Genomic DNA, 13505 nt, shown 5'->3' on the forward strand with positions numbered 1-13505 from the left:
CACGCACACTGCGTCGCCGCGCGCTTGTCCTAGTAACCTCCTTTTCGTTCCTGTTTCCACTCGTCTGGCTGTTCTTCAGTGGGCTCACTCTGCCAAGTTAGTTGGTCATCCCGGTGTTCGAGGCACTCTTGCGTCTATTCGCCAGCGCTTTTGGTGGCCGACTCAGGAGCGTGACACGCGCCGTTTCGTGGCTGCTTGTTCGGACTGCGCGCAGACTAAGTCGGGTAACTCTCCTCCTGCCGGTCGTCTCAGACCGCTCCCCATTCCTTCTCGACCATGGTCTCACATCGCCTTAGACTTCATTACCGGTCTGCCTTTGTCTGCGGGGAAGACTGTGAGAGCCGCCAATAAACGCAGGATTAAGAGTCCAAGGTATTGTTGCGGCCAGAGAGTGTGGCTTTCCACTCGCAACCTTCCTCTTACGACAGCTTCTCGTAAGTTGACTCCGCGGTTCATTGGTCCGTTCCGTGTCTCCCAGGTCGTCAATCCTGTCGCTGTGCGACTGCTTCTTCCGCGACATCTTCGTCGCGTCCATCCTGTCTTCCATGTCTCCTGTGTTAAGCCCTTTCTTCGCACCCCCGTTCGTCTTCCCTCCCCCTCCCGTCCTTGTCGAGAGCGCACCTATTTACAAGGTACATAAGATCATGGACATGCGTTCTCGGGGACGGGGTCACCAATACTTAGTGGATTGGGAGGGTTACGGTCCTGAGGAGAGGAGTTGGGTTCCGTCTCGGGACGTGCTGGACCGTTCACTCATCGATGATTTCCTCCGTTGCCGCCAGGATTCCTCCTCGAGTGCGCCAGGAGGCGCTCGGTGAGTGGGGGGTACTGTCATGTTTGTCATTTATTATCATGTCTTGTCCCTGTGCTCCCCATTCTATTCGTTTCCCTCTGCTGGTCTTATTTGGTTTTTTCCCTCCTTCTATCCCTCTCTCTCCCCCTCCCTCTCTCACTCTCTCGCTCTCTCTTCTCTCTATCGTTCCGTTCCTGCTCCCAGCTGTTCCTATTCCCCTAATCATCATTTAGTCTTCCCACACCTGTTCCCGATCCTTTCCCCTGATTAGAGTCCCTATTTATTCCTTTGTGTTCCGTTCCTGTCCCGTCGGTTCCTTGTTTAGTATTCACCATGCTGTGATTGCGTTTCGCCCTGTCCTGTCGTGTTTTTGCTGTGATTGTGTATCGCCCTGTCCTGTCGTGTTTTTTGCCTTCATCAGATGCTGCGTGTGAGCAGGTGTCTCTGTCTACTACGGCCTGCGCCTACCCGAAGCGACCTGCAGTCTGTGGCCGCTTCTCCAGTTATTCCCCTCTACAGACTAGAGGATTTCTGTTATTCCCTGTTTGGACTTAAATAAACTCTGTTTCTGTTAAGTCGCTTTTGGGTCCTCTTTCACCTGCATGACAAGCTCTCCAGGAACAGGGTTGGATTTAAAACCTACAGGAGGGTAGCTCTCCAGGAACAGGGTTGGATTTAAAACCTACAGGAGGGTAGCTCTCCAGGAACAGGGTTGGATTTAAAACCTACAGGAGGGTAGCTCTCCAGGAACAGGGTTTGATTGAAAACCTACTACAGGAGGGTAGCTCTCCAGGAATAGGGTTGGAGTTAAAACCTACAGGAGGTTAGCTCTACAGGAACAGGGTTGGATTGAAAACCTACAGAAGGGTAGCTCTCCAGGAACAGGGTTGAGGTTAAAACCTACAGGAGGGTAGCTCTCCAGGAACAGGGTTGGATTGAAAACCTACAGGAGGGTGGCTCTCCAGGAACAGGGTTGGATTGAAAACCTACAGGAGAGTAGCTCTCCATGAACAGGGTTGGAGTTAAAACCTACAGGAGGGTAGCTCTACAGGAACAGGGTTGGATTGAAAACCTACAGGAGGATAGCTCTCCAGGAACAGGGTTGGATTTAAAACCTACAGGAGGGTAGCTCTCCAGGAACAGGGTTGGATTTAAAACCTACAGGAGGGTAGCTCTCCAGGAACAGGGTTTGATTGAAAACCTACTACAGGAGGGTAGCTCTCCAGGAACAGGGTTGGAGTTAAAACCTACAGGAGATTAGCTCTACAGGAACAGGGTTGGATTGAAAGCCTACAGAAGGGTAGCTCTCCAGGAACAGGGTTGAGGTTAAAACCTACAGGAGGGTAGCTCTCCAGTAACAGGGTTGGATTGAAAACCTACAGGAGGGTGGCTCTCCAGGAACAGGGTTGGAGTTAAAACCTACAGGAGGGTAGCTCTCCAGGAACAGGGTTGGATTGAAAACCTACAGGAGAGTAGCTCTCCATGAACAGGGTTGGAGTTAAAACCTACAGGGGGGTAGCTCTCCAGGAACATGGTTGGATTGAAAACCTACAGGAGGGTGGCTCTCCAGGAACAGCGTTGGAGAGCTCTGACCTAGTTTATTCTCCTAGCACCACTGACATTGTATGAATTAATATTATTTTATAGGATAGCATAGGATGTTTTATCTTTAGGAATAAGTAACCAATTTATACAAATAATAATAACTATGTTCAGTACACCTGCATAAGTGTATACATTCATTGTTAATTTCGGATCATCATCCAGAAATACATGTTATAAAAGTTTATAATGCAACATTGTGTCAAACAACTTCAAGTGACGTCAATTCAGCAACAACAACACATGCAACATCTCAATCTGACCACTAGCAGGCACCATTAAACCCTATCGTTAATGTGGCAGAGCTGCTCTTGCTAAACCAACAGTAGTCACTCAAATGCATGTGGGTCCCATCACCACATGTGTGAGAACATCTCACTGCATGGCCAACAACATTAACCTCTGATCAGGGTTGGGTGGGTTACTTTCTAAATGTAATCCGTTACAGTTACTAGTTACCTGTCCAAAATTGTAGTCAGTAACATCATTTTTGGATTACCCAAACTCGGTAACGTAATCTGATAACATTAGAAGAAGACAAAAATGTATGTTACCAATTGAACGACATCTATTGCCGAATAAATCAATGTTAAAGTTTACATAGCTGGCCATATATGGATGTTACATTTTACTTAATGGGTTGGTTATGTAGGCTTCTTCTAACCCATCACTTTCTACTACATATGATTAAATTATATCTTTACATTAATATATATCATTTTTAAATCCAAAAATGGATGTAGCCACTACAGATTGTCCCTACAAGTCTATCAAAAGTCTTTGAGTTTAAGCATGTGTCCATTAGGCCTGTGGATTATTTATTTTATCAGCAGGAATTAGATTGAGCAATATAAACCCCACTTTTATTCCATAGGCTGGGATCTATGCAGCTGTTGCAAGAGGGTATTTTCACTGGCTGTCCACTGGTTTCATAACAATGATTGTTAGGCAGCTTTAACTTCTTGAATTCAACCATTATTGGATTCCAAATACACATTTAGATTTGTGAACACCCGTCCACAACAACCACAATCCGTAAAGCGCTAATAGCTAAATGAGAGAGCAGCAGTGTGATTCACATCAATGCGCCAAGTAGATATCAATAGTAAGTGATATCCGTATCGCCATAGACTACACCACTGTACTCATCCTTACCTCCAAATGTTTATTCAAATTGGATCATCTTTGGATGCCGACAGTAGTTTCACCATTGGAAGACAGTTTGGACTGTATCCTACAAAAGCCTATTTCTGCTCTTTTCCCAGTGTGTCATCATAGCGGTCTCTGAGTTGTGGTCAGACACGCTCAGGTGGAACAAACTTAAATTTGTGCCTTTTTTTCAATGTTAATTTAATGTCATTGAGAAAACAGAGAAGTGTCAAAGATTTATGTCCACAAACATTCATTCTGAATTTAAAAGTAATGCCCTTAGTAATACTCTAGTTTTTCAAAAGTATCTGTAATCTGATTACAATATTTGTTGGTAACGTAACGGATTACAGTAATCCGTTACTCCACAACCCTGCTTCTGATTCAGATGTAAACATAATTGACCCAATATGGAACCCCATGCATGCCAGTTGCACTCATGCTATGGAGAATACCCTTCAGAGGATTAAATTGTGTGACCATGGACCACATGACCTCCAGTTCTGTAGCCACAGGCCTGATGCATGGTTTTACCCAGAAGTGTGTAGGGTGAGAGGGACACAGAGTAGCTCTGTAACCACAGGGCTTTGAAGAGAGAAACACATGAATGGACTCTCTGGGAGTTAGTCAAATGTAAATACCTAATTCAATTATATATTTTTTTTAAATTAAAAAAAATTAAATTGGGATTTTGCAGGTGGTGGAACTGTCCTCAAAATTGCTTGCTCTTCTATGATCATTTTAAACAGGATGATGGTTAGTTACTTTGGTATAATGTTGTCTCTGTCATTCATTAGGGTCATCCATGCATGTATTGTAGTCTTACTGTACCGATTGTAGGAAGGATCGGAGGACCAATGTGCAGCGTGGTAAGTGTTCATCTTGTTTATTTGCCTGAACACTAAAATGCAAAACAACAACGTTAATAAACGAAACAGTCCCGTGTGGCACAAACACTGACACGGAAAATAATCACCCACAACTCAAAAGTGAAACCAGGCTACCTAAGTATGGTTCTCAATCAGGGACAACGATTGACAGCTGCCTCTGATTGAGAACCATACCAGGCCAAACACAGAAATCCCAAATGATATAAAAAGGAACATAGACTGCCCACCCCAACTCACGCCCTGACCATACTAAAACAAATACAAAACAAAGGAACTAAGGTCAGAACGTGACACTTACTTTGATTATATTATACCAACCGTCAACATTCCTGCTTGTTACCAAGACCTGCAATTACATTGTTTACTGAAGCCATGAATGTAATGCACATAGGGTTCATAAAATGGTTCAAAGATTCTGGTTGTCAATAGTTACCACAGCCAAAAGGTCTAAATTGGCTATCTCGTAAAAATTCATTTAAAAAAAGAGGTGATTTTTGGTCTTAATTTAAGTTTAGGGTTAGGCTTAAGGTTATCAGTGTGGTTAAGGTTAAAGTTAGGTTTAAAATCAGATTTTAAGAAGATAAATTGTGGAAATGGGTGGGGTTTATGTGGCTGTGTTAACTAGTGACGGCCCTCCTCAGTCAGATGAGCTGGTCAACTCTTCCCCTTTCCTCACTCCCTTGACCTCTGGCCTACAACCACTCCCACTCCATTTTAAATCACATTGTGCTGCAGCACCTGATGTCTGGATCCAAATTAACATATGTGCTTCTGCACAAAAACCTGCACACACACACATGCGTGCGTTCACACTTACACGCATACACACATCCATCACCAGCCTGTCAGCTTAGAAAGAAATTGAATTGTAATCTCCAGATGCCTTCTACAGATGTAGGATCTTAATTTGATCCCTCTTTTGTTCTTGCACTGCAGGAAATGCAAACATGTAGTGTATTCAAGGTTTAAAATTTCAGACTTGATTTGCCCTAACGAAAAAATGTATCAACCCCTACAAAAATGTTCATTAATTATAATCCACAAATTAATTCCCATTTCCTGTTGCTGCAGGATTATTTTCCTTCTGTAGCAAACTGGCTCAAATTAAGATCCTACACCTGTATCTGCTCCTCCGTGTGGTTGAGAAGAACTAATGAAATGGAAACTTAATAACTGCATGACAACTTGAGCTCCAGTCTAAAAACTGAATTGATCTTGTAGAAGCATGATTAAGGAGGATGTCATTGACTGTACAACACTGTGAATCACATATATAAAGAGTTTTATACTTCTATAAAATTGTTGTTAACGAGTTGTTTTGATGAATTGATCTTGTAGAAGCATGATTAAGGAGGATGTCATTGACTGTACAACACTGTGAATCACATATATAAAGAGTTTTATACTTCTATAAAATTGTTGTTAACGAGTTGTTTTGATGAGTTAGACTGGAGCTCAAGCAACCGTAAACAAGTCACCCAGGGTCATGTCACCTTCCTAATTTCTACTGCATGCATTTCTTCCACTGTAGCTGATTAAAATGTCCTTAGAGAAAATTTTTGGGGAAAGTCTTTAAGTGGATTCATCCCCAAAATCTTCCTGAAACAGAATGAAAACTCTTTTATATAACACATTTAGCCGATATCCAGACAGAGAGACCATTTCAGGGAATTCTACAGTCTATCCTCTTGATTGTTTTCCCTCCATTTGGCTCTTTCATTTTTGAACAAGGGATTCTCAATCGTATTATTCAGGGGGATTTTCTGCTTTGTCATTGTGTGCAGGATATCCTCTCTCCTGGGGACTAGTGACTTCCTATTTGTTTCCTGCCTTGTTTCCTCATCCCCATTTTCATCCCATTTCATCTCATAAAGAGGAATTACCAACAATGCATCATTCCGATGCAGCTGCTATGCTTGTTTTCTGGAGAGTTCCTTATGTGTCTCGGTTGATGGATCTTTAGGAGAAGATAAACTGAGCTCCACCACACTGGTTGTGATTTGTTCTTCACCTCCATACGTCCAGGCATTGTCACATGGGGGATATGAAGGGACAGTGGGACTGATCCCTGTGTGTCACACCCTGATCAATGTCCTCAGTTGCTCCTGTTGTTTGCTTTGGCACTAGATTCAAAGGTCCTGGATGGCTCAGATGGTAGAGCATGGCGCTTGCAAACGAGAATTGTGGGTTTGATTGATTCCACCCATAAGTAAAAATATATGCACGCATCACTCTAAGTCGCTTTGGGTATTCTAGTATTATTTTCATAATGAGCAATATTATTCAATATTAATAATGTTTCTCTATTGATGTTATTAACTGCCTGGATACTTCCTGGTTCAAGGATTGGTTGCTGTGGCACCATGGGACCTAGGTCTGAGCCCTTCCTGTGGTGCTGTGCCAGGTGATGATGATGCAGGTAGGTAGGCACCCACTAGGCTGGCAGAGAGAAAGTGGCATCACTCTCGCTGTGTAATCCACTGGCCACTGTAAGCCTATGACCTTGGTAGCACTCTGGTGAATGGACAGTGGACACACACAGTGTAGATGAGATGGGTTATGTCCAATGTATTGCTTGAGTCTATAACCTTTAAAGAGCACTGACTTATGTCAATGGGGGAATGGTATTCTTGAGGAAAAATAAGTAGGAGGAGTGTTTCAGGTATTCCAATTGGGGAATTGAAAAGCTGAAGGAAGAATTATAACCACAAATTAGGTGCTAAATGACATATCAAAATCCGAACACTCTTGTGGGTTTGAAAGTTAATAAGCCTCTAATGTGTGGGCTAAGACATCATTAAAATACACCAAGTAGGCGCATCGGCTTACACTTATTTGCGTATTTCAGTCCTGGAGCTGTTCTTGTCTATTAATGTTCTGTATCGTTTCATGTTTTGTGTGGATGCCAGGCTGAGTGGCTGCTGCTTCAGCAACAGCTAATGGGGATCCTAATAAAATACTATGACAAAAAAAGACTTAATCAGGGTGTATCACTCTGTCTCAGACACCCTGATGAAGCCATAAGGTGCTTCTCAACTTTCAAACCCACAAGAGTGGCTGGATTTGGCCATTAGCACCTATTTGTGGTTATCATTTTTCCTTTAGCTTTTCGAGGGAATGGTATTGCCTAATAAATACCTAAATGGCACATCAGAAATAATGACATAACAAATAAGTTCCAATTTAGGGGCCAAATTGCACATTTGAGAAAATACACCACTTGCTGAACATTTGGACAAGGACTAACGGTAGGACCCTGAGGGGAAGCAGCATTCCCTCCCTCGTTGGATGACAAGACTGGGGTGGCCTCTCGTGCTACAGTGTTAGTGTTGAACGGTTCGTCCGTCAGAGAAAGGATGTGAGAAGAGGAGGAGGCTTGCGGTTTCTGTAGCAAGCATGCGGCTTTGTTAGATTCGGTGGATTTTGTACACCGGCTTTACATGCAATGTATTTGTGCTACATGGAATTCGTTTTTCCCATTTGTGTTTTCTACCGGATACATTCTTATAGCTTGGAATCGAGTGTTTTCCTGTGCGGTTCGGTTCATTGGTAAACTAGCGGTTGCATCAGTTGACTGTCAATCAAGTCTCGGCTCTCTGCACCTGGTATTAATTTTAATTTGCCGGTGAATGTTTGTTGACATTGAGTTTTGGAGCAATCCTTTTCGTTTAGCTTTTGGTATTTCAATAACCGAGAGTTTATTGTGCAGCCTTATTGACAAGGTAAGATTGTAACCGTAACTCAGGCTACAGTACCCCTAGTTACATTAATAGCGGACTGTATCCCGGAAAAGTACATATTGACAGCGCAAGGAGGAACTAGCCTACAAGTACACTGTCCTCTCGATTACTGTATCAGTGATCGCCAAAGCGTTGTTTGACAGCTGTCTTTGGGAACGCGTTGGACAATAGGGCTTGCCTGGAGGAGCCATCTGCTATTGTTTTGTCCTGCGGATAGATCAAAACATTAACAGATTGAACATGTCGCTCAGCAGAAGTATTGAATGGGAACACTTTGAGGAACGGGACAAAACGCACCGTTCATCACGGGCTAACGGCTCGGGATCCCAGTCAGGCTCCAGAGGCAACGGTCTCGTGCCCAGCCCGGCGCACAGCGCGCACTGTAGCTTTTACCGAACGCGCACGCTCCAGTCGCTCACCTCCGAGAAGAAAGCCAAAAAAGTGCGGTTCTACCGAAATGGGGACAAATACTTCAATGGTTTGGTGTATGCCGTGTCCAACGACCGTTTTAGGTCCTTAGACGCCCTGCTTATTGAGCTTACCCGGTCTCTCTCGGACAACGTCAACTTGCCTCAAGGTGTCCGGAGCATCTACACGGTGGACGGCAGCAAGAAGATCAGCAGCCTGGACGAGTTAGTGGAGGGTAAGGACACGCAGTTACCACCGGCCCCCTCCCCACACACAGCCCAGTCCTACAAATGACATAATAAATCACGTAGAGATCAACACTCGCGCATATTGATGAATGAGCTGATTGATCCAAGGTACTCATTATTAGATTTCACCAGACAGACTCCTATTTCTCAGGTTTAATCATACAATCTTATAAACCATTTCATGGCCTGCTTGTCATCAGAGTTCCACCAGCTGTTTTACATTGACTCCTTGTTCAAACATATGCAGGTATATTCTGCTATCAGCTTTCCCCTTGGGAAGAAGACTAGCTAATGCTGCATTATAGGTTTATTATACTACATTATAGCCTATTATACTACATACTAGCCACATTATACTACATTATAGCCTATTATACTACATTATGTGATATAGTAGTATAATAAGGCTATAATGTAGTTATGATATTATATTATATGATATAGTAGTATAATAAGGCTAATGTAGTTATGATATTATATAGTATTATAATAAGGCTATAATGTAGTTGTGATATTATATTATATAGTAGTATAATACAGCTATAAGGGTACCTCCTGGGCACCTCTCCAAAACCTGTATGTATGTGTCTTTCAGAGGGGCTGGGTTAAAAGCGGAAGTCAAATTTCGGTTGGAACTTGTGTGCAATTGATCAATAAAGTTATTTCAATTATACTACATCATAGCCTCCTTAGTAGGATTCAGGCCTATAGAGTATATGCCAAGTAGAGATCTTCCTCTCTTAGGCATTTTACAGTAAAGTCATATGTAAATACAGTAAACAGGTTTACTACTGTAATGCAATTGTAACCCATGTAGTTAGTCATGGACATGCCTCTCCAACTCTAGGATAGATGATGTCGCGTGTGGCTCAGTTAGTAGAGCATGGAGCAAGCACCAGGGTTGTGCGTTCTGTAAGTCGCTCTGGATAAGAGTGTCTGTTAAATGACTAAAATGTCAATTACATGTGGTTGAGAATCTTGAGATCATTAGTCTCTCTTGAATCAGCAGGACTTCCTTTTTGGTTAAGCAGTTGTGACACACACAGGACCCAGTAGTAGTGTGTGTGTGTGTGTGTGTGTGTGTGTGTGTGTGTGTGTGTGTGTGTGTGTGTGTGTGTGTGTGTGTGTGTGTGTGTGTGTGTGTGTGTGTGTGTGTGTGTGTGTGTGTGTGTGTGTGTGTGTGTGTGTGTGTGTGTGTGTGTGTGTGTGACCCACACGCTGTAGTAGTAGGCAGCACAGTTTTCATGAATGTACATTGATCCATTGAGCAGTGTGTGGGTGTGTTAGTGTGTGTGTTAGTGGGTGTGTTAGTGGGTGCTCTGGCGAGTGTTCTGTGCTTCATTGGCTGTTAAAACAGTCCTTAGAGTGATTTTTCACCCTCTGGGCATAAAACATGACGTGTCCCCCTCTGCACCCCGTTCATACCTCTGCCAATGATCTGTTCACTTTGAACATGATGAGGGAGGAGAATGGAAAAGGTCAATATTGAGGTGTAGAGGAAGCTGTTATTATAACTGTACTTATAGTCCAAATAAGATATGTACAACTACCTTCAATGAACTGAACATGGTCAGGTCATACCATTATTATATTACAACATGACTTATTAGCTCAGTCATTTCACAGGAGTGCTTAATAAAGAATCATGTATATTGTCCCGACTAGACCCTACACAACTAAAGGCAAATGAATTCAGTAAGTTTGAAGTGTGTGAGTATTATTCCAGAAAAGTATGCAAAGGTTGAGAAATTTCAACATGACCTTCTTTACTTTACAGTAGATCTCTCTCCCTACTCGGTAGATTTGCTATATATATATATATATATATAGCAATGGGGGCTGGTGGGAGGAGCTATAGGAGGACAGGCTCATTTTAATGGCTGCACTGGAATCAAAGGAGTGATGTCAAACGTATGGAAACCACATGTTTGACTCCGTGCCATTGATTCCATTCCAGCCATTAAAATGAACCTGTCCTCTTATAGCTGCTTCCACCAGCCTCCACTGCTACACAGTGGTTCTGTCTGTGTGTGAGCCACTCTCTCCTCTCTGTGTCGCAGGCTGCAGCAGTGACAGTGTCCGGTGTCTGGGTAATACCTTAATCTTCGTGTTGAGTTCTGCTGTCTGACTTGTGACCTCTCTACGATCCTGTCTTAGCGTGAACGGTTACGGTTATCGCACCATGGTAGCTCTGTCATATTCAAATCAATCCACAGCAAAGAGAGATGAGTGTGGGACTTGTCTTTTCATTTGTATACTGATACTGCAGCTTATTTCCTGACTCCTGTTAGTCAGCACCTCCAGCTATAGGCTGTGATTTGTCTTTACTTCACTGCTGTCCTTTTCTCCTGACCCCTCTCTCCTCTCTCCTCTCCGTTTATTCTCAGCTGACATCCTTCCTTCCTCCTTCCAAATATAAGCCTCTGCACTCGTTCCTCCGCCCATGTCCCCAGAGAGGAGGGGGTGGTAGATTTAGGTCAGCGCCCAATCCCGTGGCTGGGGTACACATTGCATCACTTCTAGTTGGGCTGGCAGGAAGGAGAATGGGTGCTGCCGTGGGACAGTGAGTGTGGTAGAAGATGGACTGGCACCAACACATAGCCAGGCCTACTACTTCTGCCTCACCTCTGGATGTAATGCCTGTTTTCTGCCAAGTAACCGTTCAGAGTGGAAGCTGGAATCTTCCCGGCAGGCATCACACTTTCTCTGCTCTGATTTGAAAGGAAAGTGGGCCAACTCACTTTCTCTGGCTGTAAAAATGTGTTGTTGTTCTCATCTTGGGGGTATTTAGGTTTATACTGCAGTAGGTATTAGAGGTCGACCGATTAATTAGGGCCGATTTTAAGTTTTCATAACAATCGGTAATCAGCATTTTTGGACACCGATCATGGCCGATTACATTGCACTCCACGAGGAGACTGCGTGGCAGACTGACTACCTGTTATGCGAGCGCGGCAAGGAGCCAAGGTAAGGTGCTAGCTAGCATTAAACGTATCTTATAAAAAACAATAGTTAACTACACATGGTTGATGATATTACTAGTTTATCTAGCTTGTCCTGCGTTGCATATAATCGATGCGGTGCCTGTTAATTTATCATTGAATCACAACCTACTTTGCCAAACGGGTGATTTAACAAACGCATTTCTTGAATAAAGGACTGTCATTGCACCAATGTGTACCTAACCATAAACATCAACACCTTTCTTAAAATGAATACACAAGTATATATTTTTAAACCTGCATATTTAGTTAAAAATAATTCATGTTAGCAGGCAATATTAAACTAGGGAAATTGTCACTTCTCTTGCGTTCATTTCACACTGAGTCGGGGTATATGCAGCAGTTCAGGCCCCCTGGCTCGTTGCGAACTGTGGGAAGACAGCCAATTTCACCTTACGGGGATGATTTAACAAAAGCACATTTGCGAAAAAAGTACAATCGTTGTACGAATGTACCTAACCATGAACATCAATGCCTTTCTTAAAATCAATACCCAGATGTATATATTTTTAAACCAGCATATTTAGTTAAAAGTAATTCATGTTAGCAGGCAATATTAAATTCGGGAAATTGTGTCACTTCTCTTGCGTTCATTGCACGCAGAGTCATTGTATATGCAACAGTTTGGGCCGCCTGGCTCGTTGCAAACTAATTTGCCAGAATTGTACATAATTATGACATAACATTGAAGGTTGTGTAACGTAACAGCAATATTTAGACTTAGGGATGCCACCTGTTAGATAAAATACGGAACGGCTCTGTATTTCACTGAAAGAATAAACGTTTTGTTTTCGAAATGATAGTTTTATTTTACCACATTAATGAACTAAGGCTCGCATTTCTGTGTGTTATTATAATTAAGTCTATGATTTGATAGAGCAGTCTGACTGAGCGGTGGTAGGCAGCAGCAGGCTCGTAAGCATTCATTCAAACAGCACTTTACTACGTATGACTTCAAGCCTATCAACTCCCGAGATTAGGCTGGCAATACTGAAGTACCTATTAGAACATCCGATAGTCAAAGGTATATGAAATACAAATGGTATAGAGAGAAATAGTCCTATAATAACTACAACCTCAAACTTCTTACCTGGGAATATTGAAGACTGTTAAAAGGAACCACCAGCTTTCATATGTTCTCATGTTCTGAGCAAGGAACTTAAACGTTAGCTCTTTTCCATGGCACATATTGCACTTTTACTTTCTTCTCCAACACTTTGTTTTTGCATTATGTAAACCAAATTGAACATGTTTCATTATTTATTTGAGGCTAAATTGATTTTATTGATGTATTATATTAAGTTAAAATAAGTGTTCATTATTCATTCAATATTATTGTAATTGTCATTATTACAAATATATATATATATATATCGGCCGATGAATTGGTATCGGTGTTGAAAAATCATAATCGGTCGACCTCTAGTAGGTATAGTGGTCTGTGAGGTCATACTCGATGGCGCTTGTAACGCCAGGGTAGTGGGTTCGATCCCCGGGACCACCCATACGTAGAATGTATGCACACATGACTGTAAGTCGCTTTGGATAAAAGCGTCTGCTAAATGGCATATACTACCATACTATACTACTATACTACTCTAGGTACTCTGGCTAATGAAGAGTTCCGTGTAGGTTTTACCTTATTATAGGAGTAGAGTTTGAGCTCTTAAGCC

The 13505-nt window shown here is 42.6% G+C and overlaps 1 protein-coding gene across 7 annotated transcripts in view; it reads left to right on the forward strand.

The window, feature by feature from the left end:
• Window positions 1–13505, forward strand: part of LOC124012357 (serine/threonine-protein kinase DCLK2-like) — a 109500-nt gene that overhangs the window by 10193 nt on the left and 85802 nt on the right. For 6 of the 7 annotated variants that reach the window (XR_006834714.1, XM_046325881.1, XM_046325884.1 and 3 more), the window contains exon 1: window positions 7769–8817. The exons of the other annotated variant lie outside the window; for it this stretch is intronic. Coding sequence is in view for 5 of the 6 variants with exons in the window: in XM_046325881.1 (XP_046181837.1) it covers window positions 8415–8817 (403 nt within the window). In the remaining variant the exon portion in view is untranslated. Of the gene's footprint in view, window positions 1–7768; window positions 8818–13505 lie in introns of those variants that run through there. 7 annotated transcript variants of the gene reach the window in all.

The sequence above is a fragment of the Oncorhynchus gorbuscha genome, linkage group LG24 (genome assembly GCF_021184085.1).
Source record: "Oncorhynchus gorbuscha isolate QuinsamMale2020 ecotype Even-year linkage group LG24, OgorEven_v1.0, whole genome shotgun sequence".
NCBI classification, from domain to species: domain Eukaryota; kingdom Metazoa; phylum Chordata; class Actinopteri; order Salmoniformes; family Salmonidae; genus Oncorhynchus; species Oncorhynchus gorbuscha.